The 12204-nt window shown below is 38.8% G+C and overlaps 1 protein-coding gene across 1 annotated transcript in view; it reads left to right on the top strand.

Moving 5' to 3' along the window:
• SPTLC1 (serine palmitoyltransferase long chain base subunit 1) overlaps positions 1–12204 on the top strand; it is a 167779-nt gene that overhangs the window by 91892 nt on the left and 63683 nt on the right. Inside the window, exon 7 of the mRNA XM_007955171.2 lies at positions 4408–4537. Within this exon, the coding sequence (XP_007953362.1) occupies positions 4408–4537 (130 nt within the window). The remainder of the gene's footprint in view (positions 1–4407; positions 4538–12204) is intronic.

The raw sequence follows: 12204 nt of genomic DNA, 5'->3' as shown, positions 1-12204 counted from the left end.
CTGCATCCTTTCCTTCAAGGCTCAGGGGTCCAAGATTATCTTCTGTGTCTGTGTTAATTGGTTTCCCTTTACTTTGTTGAAGAGGGTCTGTGCAATCCTTCTGCCTAGTCCGCCATCTTGCCCCGCCTCTCATGTGTGATATTCTTGATGTCATTCCACAGTTCATCAGGTTTTTCAGTCATTCGTGTTTAATACATCAAATCTGTTCTTCAGATGGTCTCTAGATTTAGGTGGGATATAATCAAGGTTGTATTTTGGCTCTCATGTCTTTATTTTAATTGTCTTCAGCTTCAACTGGAACTTGCATATAAGCAGTTGATGGTGTATTCCACAGTCTGCTCCTGGCCTTGTTTAGGCTGAAGATACTAAGGTTTTCCATCGCCTCTTTCCACAGATGTAGTCGATCTGATTCCTGTGTATTCCATTTGGTGAGGTCCACATATATAGCTACCATTTATATTGTTGAAAAAAGGTATTTATAATGAATAAATCATTGGTCACGCAAAATTCTATTGTGCGATCTCCAGCATTATTTCTGTCACCATCGCCATATTTTCCAACTACTGGTGATTTGTCTTTGTTTTCAACTTTTGCATTCCAATAACAAGCGATAAACAACACATCTTGATTGCATGTTGGGTCAATTTCAGACTGCAGAAGTTGATAAAAATCTGCAATTTTCTCATGTTTCATTTTGGTGGTTGATGTGTAAATTTGAATAATAATATTAACTAGTCTCTTTGGAGGTATATGGATATCATCCTGTCACTGACAGCATTGTACTTTATGATAGGTCTTGAAACCAGTTTTTTGTGATTATGAATGCCATGCCATTCCTCTTTAATTTGTCATTCCTGGCATAGTAGTAGGTCATATGGTTGTCTGATTCAAAATAGCTAACAGCAGTCCATTTCACTCCCTAATGCCTAGGATATCTATCTTTATGCATTCCATTTCATTTTTGACCATTTCTAATTTTCCTGTGTTCATACTTCATATATTCCATGTTTTGATTATTAGTGGATGTTTGCAGCTATTTCTTCACATTTTGAGTCATGCCACATTACCATATGGAGGTCTCAAAAGCTTTACTCCATCCACGCAGTAAGGTCCACCCTACTTTGAGGAGGCAGCTCTTCCCCATAGGGCACTTTACTGGTAAAGTAGAGGGTCAGTAAAAAACAGGAAGACACTCAACAAGATAGATTTACCCAAGTACTGCAACAGTGAGCTCAAATATAGCAACAAATGTGAGTGTGGTGCAGTACCAGTGTTTCTTTCTGTTGTACACAATGTCACTATGGGTCAGAAATGACTTGATGACACCTAACAGCTAACTGGTAGCATAGTGGCTAAGGCACTTGACTGCTAACCAGAAGGCTGGCAGTTCAAACCCACCAGCCACTCTTCGGAAGGAAGGTTGGGCAATCCTACTTCTGTAGTGATACTGCCTCGGAAACCCAAGGAGGGGTCGCTATGAGTCAGGGCTGACTCGATGGCAAATAACAACAACAGCTAACTAGTATCTTTAGGGAAGCATCTTTCGCTTGTGGATCAGATGCTGGATTCAAATCTCCGACCTCTCAGTTAAGGCCTGGCAGCCTGCTTCCTAAAGCTCAGAGCCTTGAAAAGCTCTGTTCTGGCAAATCTGTTCTGTATACACGGGGTTGTCATGTATCAGAATGGACTCAGTGGAAACTAATAACAGCATAGGATTTTTTTTCAATGGCCTTTTCTTTCAGATATTCAAAACACCTCTGGCCTTCATGTTTCTATGGAGAAATTTGCTGTGATTTAAATTGCTTTTCCCCTATAGGTAAAGTGTCAGTTTTCTCTGGCTGCTTTTGAGACTTTTTTCTTTGTCATTAGTTTTTACAAGTTTGACTATGATTTATCTTCGCAGCTGTTTGTACTTAGCCTTTTTTGAATACACTTATTTTCTTAAGTTGTAGGTTTAAGCCCTTCCCACATTTGGGAAGTTTTCAGCCATTACATTTTTAGTAGATGTGTTTGTTTGTTTGGTTTTTGTCCCCACCCTCTTTTACTCTCCTTCCAGAACTCCTACATGAGTGTTTGATCTTTTATTTATAGTTCCACAGGTCCCTGAGACTTTCTGTTCATTTCTTTAAAGTCTATTTTCTCTCTTGTTGGGGTTGAATAACTTCTATTGTTATATTCCTTCCTCTTTTTCTCCATTCTGCTGCTGAATTCATTCATGGAGCATTTTTGGGGGGAGTGGGAAAGTTACTGTGTTTTTCAGTTTGATGATTTCCATTGGGTTTTTTTTCATATCTTCCATTTCTTTGCTGAGGTTTTCTGATTATTTATTCTAAGCATGTTCATAATTGTTCATGACTGCTTTAAACTGGTCTGTTAACCCTAACATCTTTGCCATCTTGGTTTTGCTATCTGTTGATTCTTTTCTTTCACTCTTTTTTATTTCTTCCTGGTTTTTGCTGTGACAAGAAATATCCCATTGAAACCTGGACATTTTCATATCATGCTATAGTAATCTGTACCTTATTTAAACTATTTTAACTGGCTTTCTCTGGCACTGCTCCAACAAGGGAGAAGAGGACTGACTCCTCATTACTGCCAGGTGGATGTCAAAGTCGAGGTTTTCCACTCATCCTGCATTGACACCCAAGATGAAAATGTTGTTATCACTGGGCTGTGATGGTAGTCCTGACTCTCGACTAAGCTTCTTCTGACACCACTCCAACAGAAGGAGTCATTGCCAGGAGGGTTGGACGTTTGGGGACTCCAGTGACACCACTGTGGGAATGTGGGGTACTTGCTACTGGCTGGTAGAGATAAAATTCCCAAGTCTGTACTTGACCTTTCCCAAAAATACTCTGACAGGGGCTTGGGGGTTCCTCACTATAGTCTCAAAAGGATGGCACTCTAGGCTCCTGTTCTGGTTACCTAATGCCACCCTGACAAGAGTATACCACAAATGGGGTGGCCTTAATAAACAGGAATTTATTCTCATACAGTTTGGAGGCTTTAAGTCTAAGTTCAAAGTGCCAGGCTCTAGGGGCTGGGTGAAAGCCCCTCAGCCTTGGGCTTCAGCTCTGCCTCCAACTCCTGGCCCACTGAAGCTAGAGGCTTTGCTTCACTCAGATAGGTGCTGGCAACTGAGACTAACAAGCCCAAGGTTAACAAGTGAAAAGGTCATATGGTTGTCTGATTCAAAATGGTATTACCAAACCACACAGCAGGCCATTAATTTAAGTCTGTTGAAAGTCCCAAGGTCGGCAGAGCATGGCAGACTGCTGAACAACGACACAGCTACATGCAGGGTTCAAGGTGGCATAAGCTAGAGACTGTTCCCCAAGGCTTCTGCTTATATACAGGAAGCAGACTACATTCCCTAAGGCAGCTCCTCAGCTGGGTGAATCCGTGGGGCCACAGTTTCTTCTGTAGTGTTTGACTACAGTAGAATGGTGGTTGTTCACAAGCTTTCTGTCTTGCTAAACTACTTCTATTCTGGTCCATTGGCTAAATAGAGGATTTTGTTTGATCCTTTTTTTGTTGTTGGTGTTCCTATTGGCAGTTTGCCAACATTGTCACCTCTCCAAATCTAAGTATATGAGGCAAAAAAAAAAAAACCATGAAACTAATCCTTCTTGTTCAGATTCCATTGTCACTAGACAGTCTGCCTTCTCTTTTCCTGTTGTCTTATATCTAATGTCAAAGTTTTTCAGTTGTACCAAATAGGAGGCATAGGGAAAAGTACACCTGCTCTGATAGTGCAGTGCCTAAGGCACTGGACTGTTAACAAGAAGCTTGGTGGTTCAAACGCACCAGCCACTCTGAGGAAGGAAGAGGGGACAACCTACTGTCTCGAGAACCCAGTGAGGGTCAGAATCGACTCCATGGGAGTGGGCTTGGTTTTGATTTGGTATGTACTTTTAAATAACACAATTTAATTTTTTTAAAAAAATAATCTCCTAATTAACCCAATTTAGAAGTTCTTATTGAAGTTTAATCTTCAAGACCCAGAGTTCCTCCTTGGGTTCTGTGTAATCCGTGATTCATTTTTACTTCTCATGGCAAAGTAATGACAGGGTAATGTGTCAGTCAAATTGAAGACACTGGTGATGATAAGTACTGTGAGTTAAACTGATATGCCAACAAAGGTAAAATGCATGCTGATTTCAGAGTTAAAAATATGTCAAAAGTATGCTTCTTGGAAAAGATTAAATGTGATAGATACATGAAAAGGACTTACAGAATACAATACAAACTGATGTATAAATGTTCAAACATGTTTTATTTTTATACCATGTTAAAGTAAACAAGCAAACTGAGAATCAGTCCATTTGAAAAAAGCAAAGATTCCTTTTCTAAGGAGTTTTACAAGACCATTTAAACCCCAGTTTAGTGGATCTCTCTTTCTTACAGAGATAGAGCTGCCTGCTTTGCTATTCAGAAAGGATTACAGGCATCACGTAGTGACATTAAGTCTTTTAAACATAATGATATGGCTGACCTGGAACGACTGCTAAAAGAACAAGAGATGGAAGATCAAAAGGTATGATTCTTTTGAAGAAAATTATATAGTTCTTTGTACTTTATAACTAGCTAAATTATATATGAAATGGTCATTTGTCACAAAAACTTGCCTGCAGATCACATTTGGATATTAAGTAAAGGAGTTTCCTGCTTATTACATATGCTTAGTGTTGGAGAACCAAGTGTGATTATAATTGCCTTTTCATAGTCATAATTGCATATGGCAAATTTGAGGAAAGATAATCCAGGCAGCTTTTTGAAAGAGAAAGAGAAAAGTAATCGTATGCATTTGGGGAGGTAGGGAGATGTGTATTCTCAACCATATAGTAATAATACCACCACTCCTTAGGGCTTTAAAGAGAAGTACCTAATGAATTCAAAATAGGTATATTCATATCAGTATAAATCATATATTAATTAACTAGAGGAAGGAATGGAGACAGGTCTTAATTTATGAGTTTATGAACAAAGTGATATTCTTCTTACTGCCCTCACCTCCACCCTGGAGCTCTGAGCAAGTGACATCTTTGGGAAACTGTGCCCCAGACATGGTTTCCTTACCCCTCGCACCCCTATTTTCAGTTCTTCCTTCCCAAGAGCCTACATAGCCCGTGGTGGTAGTGGTTTGGACCTAACTCCTTGGTGTTCTGATTAGAGAGAGTAACAGAGGAAATATATTCAAAGCATCACTGGTTAGAATTACAATTTATTTTCTTCCAACAATGTGGTTGGAAAAAGTAGTTATAGTGCATAGTTCTACAGCACACTTCATTCTGTGTGGATCTTTCTAGGAAATTGATCACCCCACATCCTTTGTCTCAGATACAACTTTTGAGTGGACTTTCTGAAGCAACTCATCCATAACTAGACTAACTAGTAAAAATGCTTAACAGGTTCCTTAATTTTGTGTTAATTTCTATTTTTCCCAAATATTTGCATTTCTTATTTAAGACTCTGCCATCTTTGTTGTTAGGTGTCAGCCTAAATGTAGCACTTCATGAATTTTCACAATCTCAGATGAATATACATAGATCCTCATCATTTTATACTAACTTCTGACATAGACAAATGTCTTTATATTTAGGGGAAGAAAATTAAAAAAAAAAATCTTTAGGGAAAACTTAAAACACTGAGATCATTCCACTGATTATTTTTTTCCTACAAATTGTAAAAAGAAAAATATATATATATATATGTCCCTTATTAATTAATAGAATGCTAGTTAGCACATTGAAAATTACTGCCTTTGAAAGTGTGGCCAGTGAACATGTCTGCTTTAAAGTTTATTTTGTCAAGTTAGTATTGTATAAATATGAAAAACATCATATTCAAGTTTTAGATTTTTTTTAACAAGATTTATACATATGTAACAATAAGAAATAAAATTACGTGTCTTAAAATATATTTCTATTACGTAGTTTTTTAGGAGCTCTAATGGGCCTATGGTTAAAGCATTGGGCTACTAACCAAACCCAGCAATTCAAACCTACCAGTCATTCCTCAGAAGAAAGATGAGGCAGTCTATTTCCTTAAAGATTTTACAGCCTTGGAAACCCTGTGGAGCAGTTCTTCTCTGAGCTGTAGGGAACTTTTCTGAGCTCACTATGAGTTGGAATCGACTTTATAGCAGTGATTTTATAGTTTTTACTGACTGATTCACATGTTATTTTACTGCCAGTAGTCAATTTTCTAAATAATTTATATTTTACTTTTAGAAGTATTCTTTTTACTACTTTTTCACATAAATAATAGTCTGGTTGTTATCTTTGGGATGTTTTCTACTTGGACACTTATCTTTTCTTTGTAAGCAAATTAAAATACTGGAATTTATTCCAATTTGAATTAAACTTTTTTTGCCAACTTCCCAAGTGTTACGATTCATAGGTGTTTCTTCATCTCTTTTCTCACATGGTTCTCATTGTATATTAATTCTTCTAAAGGAACATAAGGAATATTTGCAGTGTTTAATATTAATATACTTACTCAAATTTGCAAGAAAACTCATCCAGAAACCAAACTCAATGCCGTTGAGTCAGATCCGACTCTTAGCAACCCCTCCTTGGGTTTCTGAGGTAGTATTACAGAAGTAGATTGCCCAGTCTTCCTTCTGAGCAGTGGCTGGTGGGTTTGAACCGCCAGCCTCTAGTTAGCAGTCAAATGCCTTAGGCACTATGCCACCAGAGCTCCCAGAAAACTCTCATTAAACACTAGACAGCTGATATGCACAGTGGTTCATAGAAAGAAATAAATACAGAATACTGTGAACAAATGGGGGAAAAAAAAAAATAAGGCTGATCTCAGTAATGATTAAAGAAAGTGGGCTAGGAGTTTTTACTTATCAAATTAGGGAAGATTTTTAATATTTGCCAGTGCAGGTGTGTTGAGACAAAAAACAGTCCTGTAAGATGAGAAGACATTAAATTGGCACAATCTTTCTAGAGGGTAAATGGACAGATTCCAAAATCCTTAAATATTCATACCCTTTGATCTACAACCCTATAAAATAATCAGAGCTGCAAAAGATGGTGTCGTACCTATAATCCACATGTTTGATCCCTTTTACAACTTAAGCGCTGAGCAACTAGGTAAAGCAGATAGAAATAATCATACTGGAGTTATGAGCAACTTAGAAGATAAAATATTAGATTTAGTGAAGGTGGAGAAAAAGAGCAGATTAAACAACTGGGAAAAATAAACTAACCCACCTAACTAGTGGAGACAGATGGAGAGGGCTCATTAGAAATACAGAAGAGGTCAGCAGAGGGAAGGAAGGGAAAAAAAAAAAAATAATAATAGAACCCATGGAGGCACTGGGGACTCAGAATACCCACAATGGGAGTTTTAGGTGGTGGCCTCAGGCTCTGAGTAAGATAATCTTACTGGGAAACAGATCAAGACCCCTCTTGGCTTGGGCTGCCACGGAGTCCAGAAAGCAGTGGGGACAAAGGAAGAAACTTCCTTCAAGTAGGCGGAGCCCTGGAGTCAGTACACAGCAGTGGGCTGGGGTTCAACTTTTCCGTGACCCCTTTTAGCATAGAATGGACCAGGGTACTGGGTTTTTGTGACTTCTCAATCCAAGCAGAAAGTAGTGGCCCTCTACACATTAGGGTCTCTGTTGGTTTTGAACCATGGGTCTTTGATTGACAGTGGACGTCATCATTAGTAGACTTATCAGAGGGACACAGACTACCCTGCCTGTGACTGCATCGCTGACTGAACTATCTTGCCCCACACGCAGAAAACTCCTTCTGCCTTTCTGTCTGAGGGTTCACTCCTGGTGCCTTTTTCTTTTTCTTTCTTCCTTTTCTCCCCTGCCTCATCCAATAGAAAGAACACATTTAAACCTCCACCAACCAACAGGAGCTAATACACTGAACACCTCACCCAATAGAGGTGTTCAATGTATTAGGTAACACCAATAGCTCCTGCCCTACAGAATCAATGACAGACAGTGAACAATACCTGCTTGACCCAACTACAAATCCCCCTTATGACAAACAGAGATCTCCACACACATCCCCACCAGTGATTCCACTAACACACAGACAGCTGGAGAGCAACCCAGTACAGCCAAGTTAATAACCAAAAAAGTACACTTGCTCCACACTTTCAGATATGTTGTTTTGTTATGTATTATCAAGTCAGAACCAACTCATAGCGACCCCTCCTTGGGTTTCCAGGAGAATATCACTATGGAAGTGATACCTTCCAAAGAGTGGCTGGTGGGTTTGAACCACCAGCCTTCTGGTTAGCAGTAAAGTGCCTCATGGACTACGGTACCAGAGCTCTCACTTTCAGATATAGTAAAATACAAAATCAGGGTGAAACAAATCAATACATAACTAAAAATTAAAGATAACAACTTTAAAATATCTAGGAAACAGCAGACAACTTCAAATCAAACAAACAAGAAAAACAGGACAAGACAATAGCAACAAAAGCCCAGGCTAAAGAATTATCTATCATGGAAGAACAAGCAATAGAACTATCTGAAAAGCAATTCAGAAGGTTTATATAAAGGTTCTCCAAGAGCTCAAGGAAACTACAAATAGGATCAATGAGAAGACAGACAGTACCCTGGAATAATTCAGGAAAACCATTCAAGAACAAAATAACAAGATAAATACACAGTTAGAACTCATACAGAAACAGTGATTAGAAATCCAGGAAAGGAACACTAAAATTACAGAGATAGACAACACAGTGGAAGGACAAAAAGAGTAGACTACACCTGGCTGAAGAATGCATTTCCAAACCAGAAGACAAATCCCTTAACACCAGCCAATATGAAGAAAAATCAGAACAAGATTTAAGAGAAATGAAGAGAACCTAAAAGTTAAATGGGATGACATGCAAAGAAACAACATATGCCTGATTGGAATTCCAGAACAAAAGGGGGCAAAAAAAAAAAAAAACCTGAGAAAATTGTGGAAGACTTGCTAACAGAAAATTTTCCCCAGATCATGAAGGAAGAAATCATATCCATCCAAGAAGCTCAACAGATCCCATACAGGATAGGTCTCAAGAGAAAGTCACCAAGGCATATCATAATCAAACTCTCCAAAACCAAAGACGAAAAAAGAATCTTGGAAGCAGCTCAGGAAAAACACAATGTCACCTACAATAGGTAACCAATAAGACTTAAGTTCTCATTTATAAGCAGAAACCATGCAGGCCAGAAGGCAATGGAATGGCATATATAAAAACTTGAAGGCAGAGAACTTTCAACCAGGAATTATATATCCAGCCAAATTGTCCCTCAAATATGAGGGTGAAATCAAGACATTTTCAGACAAACAGAAATTAAGGAGAATATGCATAAGATACAGAAAACAGAAGCAAATACTGGTATATGCACAATACTGCACTAACACTAACACCAAACACCAGGCTACAGATAAATGCATAGACAGGTGAGACGAGGTTGGGGTCAGAAAACAGGAATATACCCTAGACCAAGGATAGATTTGGCTGAAGGTGGTCTTATATATACACTTGTGCTACAAAATTAGCCACACACATTACAGAAGCAACAGAAGACAGAGTTGGAATAACCTCTCAGAGACAACCAACCTTGAGAGAGAGAATCATCGGGCCTGCTGACTTGGTATCATAGCCTTGGGGGACATCATGCTCAATTGGCACAACATAGTACAATAAAAATCTTGTTCCACAACCTACTTTGGTGAGTAGCGATTGGGGTCTTAAAATCTGTAGAATGGTCATCTAAGATGTAACTATTGGTCTTTTTTCATCTGAATCAAAGAAGAGTGAAGGAAATCAAAGGCATCTGGAAACAATCCAAGGATAAGATGGACCATAAGGACCTCAGCCTTCATGACCCTACACCAGAAGAACTAGATGGTGACCAGCTACCAATGCCAACCACTCAGGGATCAAAACTGGAGATCCTGCATAGAGTGGAAAGAAAAATGTGGAACAAAATTCAAAAACACAGAAATGACCAGAATTACTGGTCAGATAGAATCTGATGAAACCCCTAAGACTGTGGCCCTGGGTTACCCTTCAGGCCTAGAAATGGACTTACTCCCATGAATTGGTTCTCAGGCCAATGGTAGAAAGACTTACATTCAGAACACCTATCCCAGAGCAGTGCACTTACCTACTCTAGGGAGTTGCACCCCTTAGAGAAATCAGCCATGAGACAGCAGAGGGACAGCATTCACATGGAGAGAAAGCTAGACAGATAGGAATGCATAGTTAAGAAGGGCACAGGGAGGGGGTAGTCACAGGGACGAGAGGGCAGGAGAGTTTGTTATTGTTGGAGATGGTGATTGGGGGCATGAAATAAAATGTTCATGAACTGTTGAATGTAAAACAAATTTGCTCGGTAAATTTGCACCCAAAGCACAATAAAATTTAAATTAAAAAAATAATAGAGGTGGCGGAATATGCAGACAAGCTACAGAGACCCTCTTTAACAAAGAAAAGAGAAACCAATTGACAGAGATACTGAAGATAATCCTGGAGCCCTGAGCTTTGAAAGGGTGTAAACAGAAGTGGATTTAGCACCAACTGGTGAAAAACCTCAATTAAAATAGGACCTAAAAATAGGCTCCATTTGCCAACAATAGCAGGGTCATATGGGAGGCTGACAATGAGAAAGGAGACAGGTAGTAAGTGTGTAAGTGCTGCCAACTAGCAAATAGAGGAGCACGGTACCCTGCTTACCTTACGTAGATAACATCCAAAGAAAACAAAACTTGTGGGAAAGTCACTCCAACATACAATCACCAGTTAAATAGAAACACAAAAATGTCACAATGCCTCTGAGACAACAAAGCATCACAGTCCACACAAAGAAGAAAGATAAACCAGTAGAAACAAGGGACAAGGATACAGGCCAAGACACATCCATGAAAAAGCAGCAGCATTAGAACTTCCTGATAAAAAATTAAAAAGAATTATGTTTAGCTGACTTCAACGGATTGAGAGACAGATCAAGGAAAACACTGACAAAATGGAGGCAAACACAGAGAAAACCCTAGAAAAATTTCAAAAGACAGTATAAGAATAAAATGACAAAATAAATGAATAATTAGAAATAATACAAAACCTACAGATAGGAATCCAGAACACATTGAATGGGCAGAGGAGTAGAACTGAATCAATGGAAGACAGAATTAGTGAGATTGAAGACAAATATCTCAATATTTCTTTGGAAAAGAATCAATCAGAAAAAAAGATCAAAACAAAATGAAGAAAGCCTAAGGTTCATGTGGGATACCATCAGAGGGAATAATCTACATGTAATTGGAATTCCAGAACAGGAAGAGAAAAATAAAACCACAGAGAAAATTGTCAAAGACTTGTTGAAAGTGAATTTCCCTGTTATGATGAAAGATGAGAGTATATCCATTGAAGAAGTCCAGTAAACCCCCAACAGGATAGACCCCACAAGAAAATCACCCAGACACATCATCATCAAACTCACCAAAACCAAAAACCAAGAAAGAATCCTGAAAGAATTGTGGGAAAAATTCATTTTTCCTAATGAATTTACCTAAGAGGGACAACCAGTAAGACTAGGCTTAGATTTCTCAGCAGAGACCTGCAGGTGAGAAGACAATAGGGTGGTATATATAAAACCCTGAAAGGGAAAATTTTCCAGCCAAGAATTACATGTTGTTGTTGGCTTAGATTTCTCAGCAGAAACCTGCAGGTGAGAAGACAATAGGGTGGTATATATAAAACCCTGAAAGGAAAAATTTTCCAGCCAAGAATTACATACCCAGCAAAATTGTCCCTCAAGTATGATGATGAAATTAGGACATCTCCAGATAAGCAGATATTAAGGGAATATGTTAAAACCAGACCAACCTTGCAAGAGATGCTAAAGGGATTCCTTTGGACAGAGAACCAACAGAAAGCAACCAACCATTAACACACATGATGACATAATCCAGAAACGAACCCAGTTATGGAAGTATTCAAAGTAAATAAGGCTACAAGATTGTAAACAGGGAACCAGAGACATCAATTGACAAATGAGGACAACTACAAACCAAAAACAGGGAAAAAATTGTGTAGTTACAGACTTCTAAATGGTTGTTGTTGTTGTTGTTGTTATTATTTGCCATCGAGTCGGCCCCGACTCATAGCGACCCCTCCTTGGGTTTCCGAGGCAGTATCACTACGGAAGTAGGAATGCCCAACCTTCCTTCC

The sequence above is a fragment of the Orycteropus afer genome, unplaced genomic scaffold (genome assembly GCF_000298275.1).
Source record: "Orycteropus afer afer isolate SDZICR_OR568_19922 unplaced genomic scaffold, OryAfe1.0 scaffold00492, whole genome shotgun sequence".
NCBI classification, from domain to species: Eukaryota; Metazoa; Chordata; class Mammalia; order Tubulidentata; family Orycteropodidae; genus Orycteropus; species Orycteropus afer.
The sequence above is the reverse complement of the archived record's forward strand: the minus strand, read 5'-3'. Positions and strand labels throughout refer to the sequence as shown.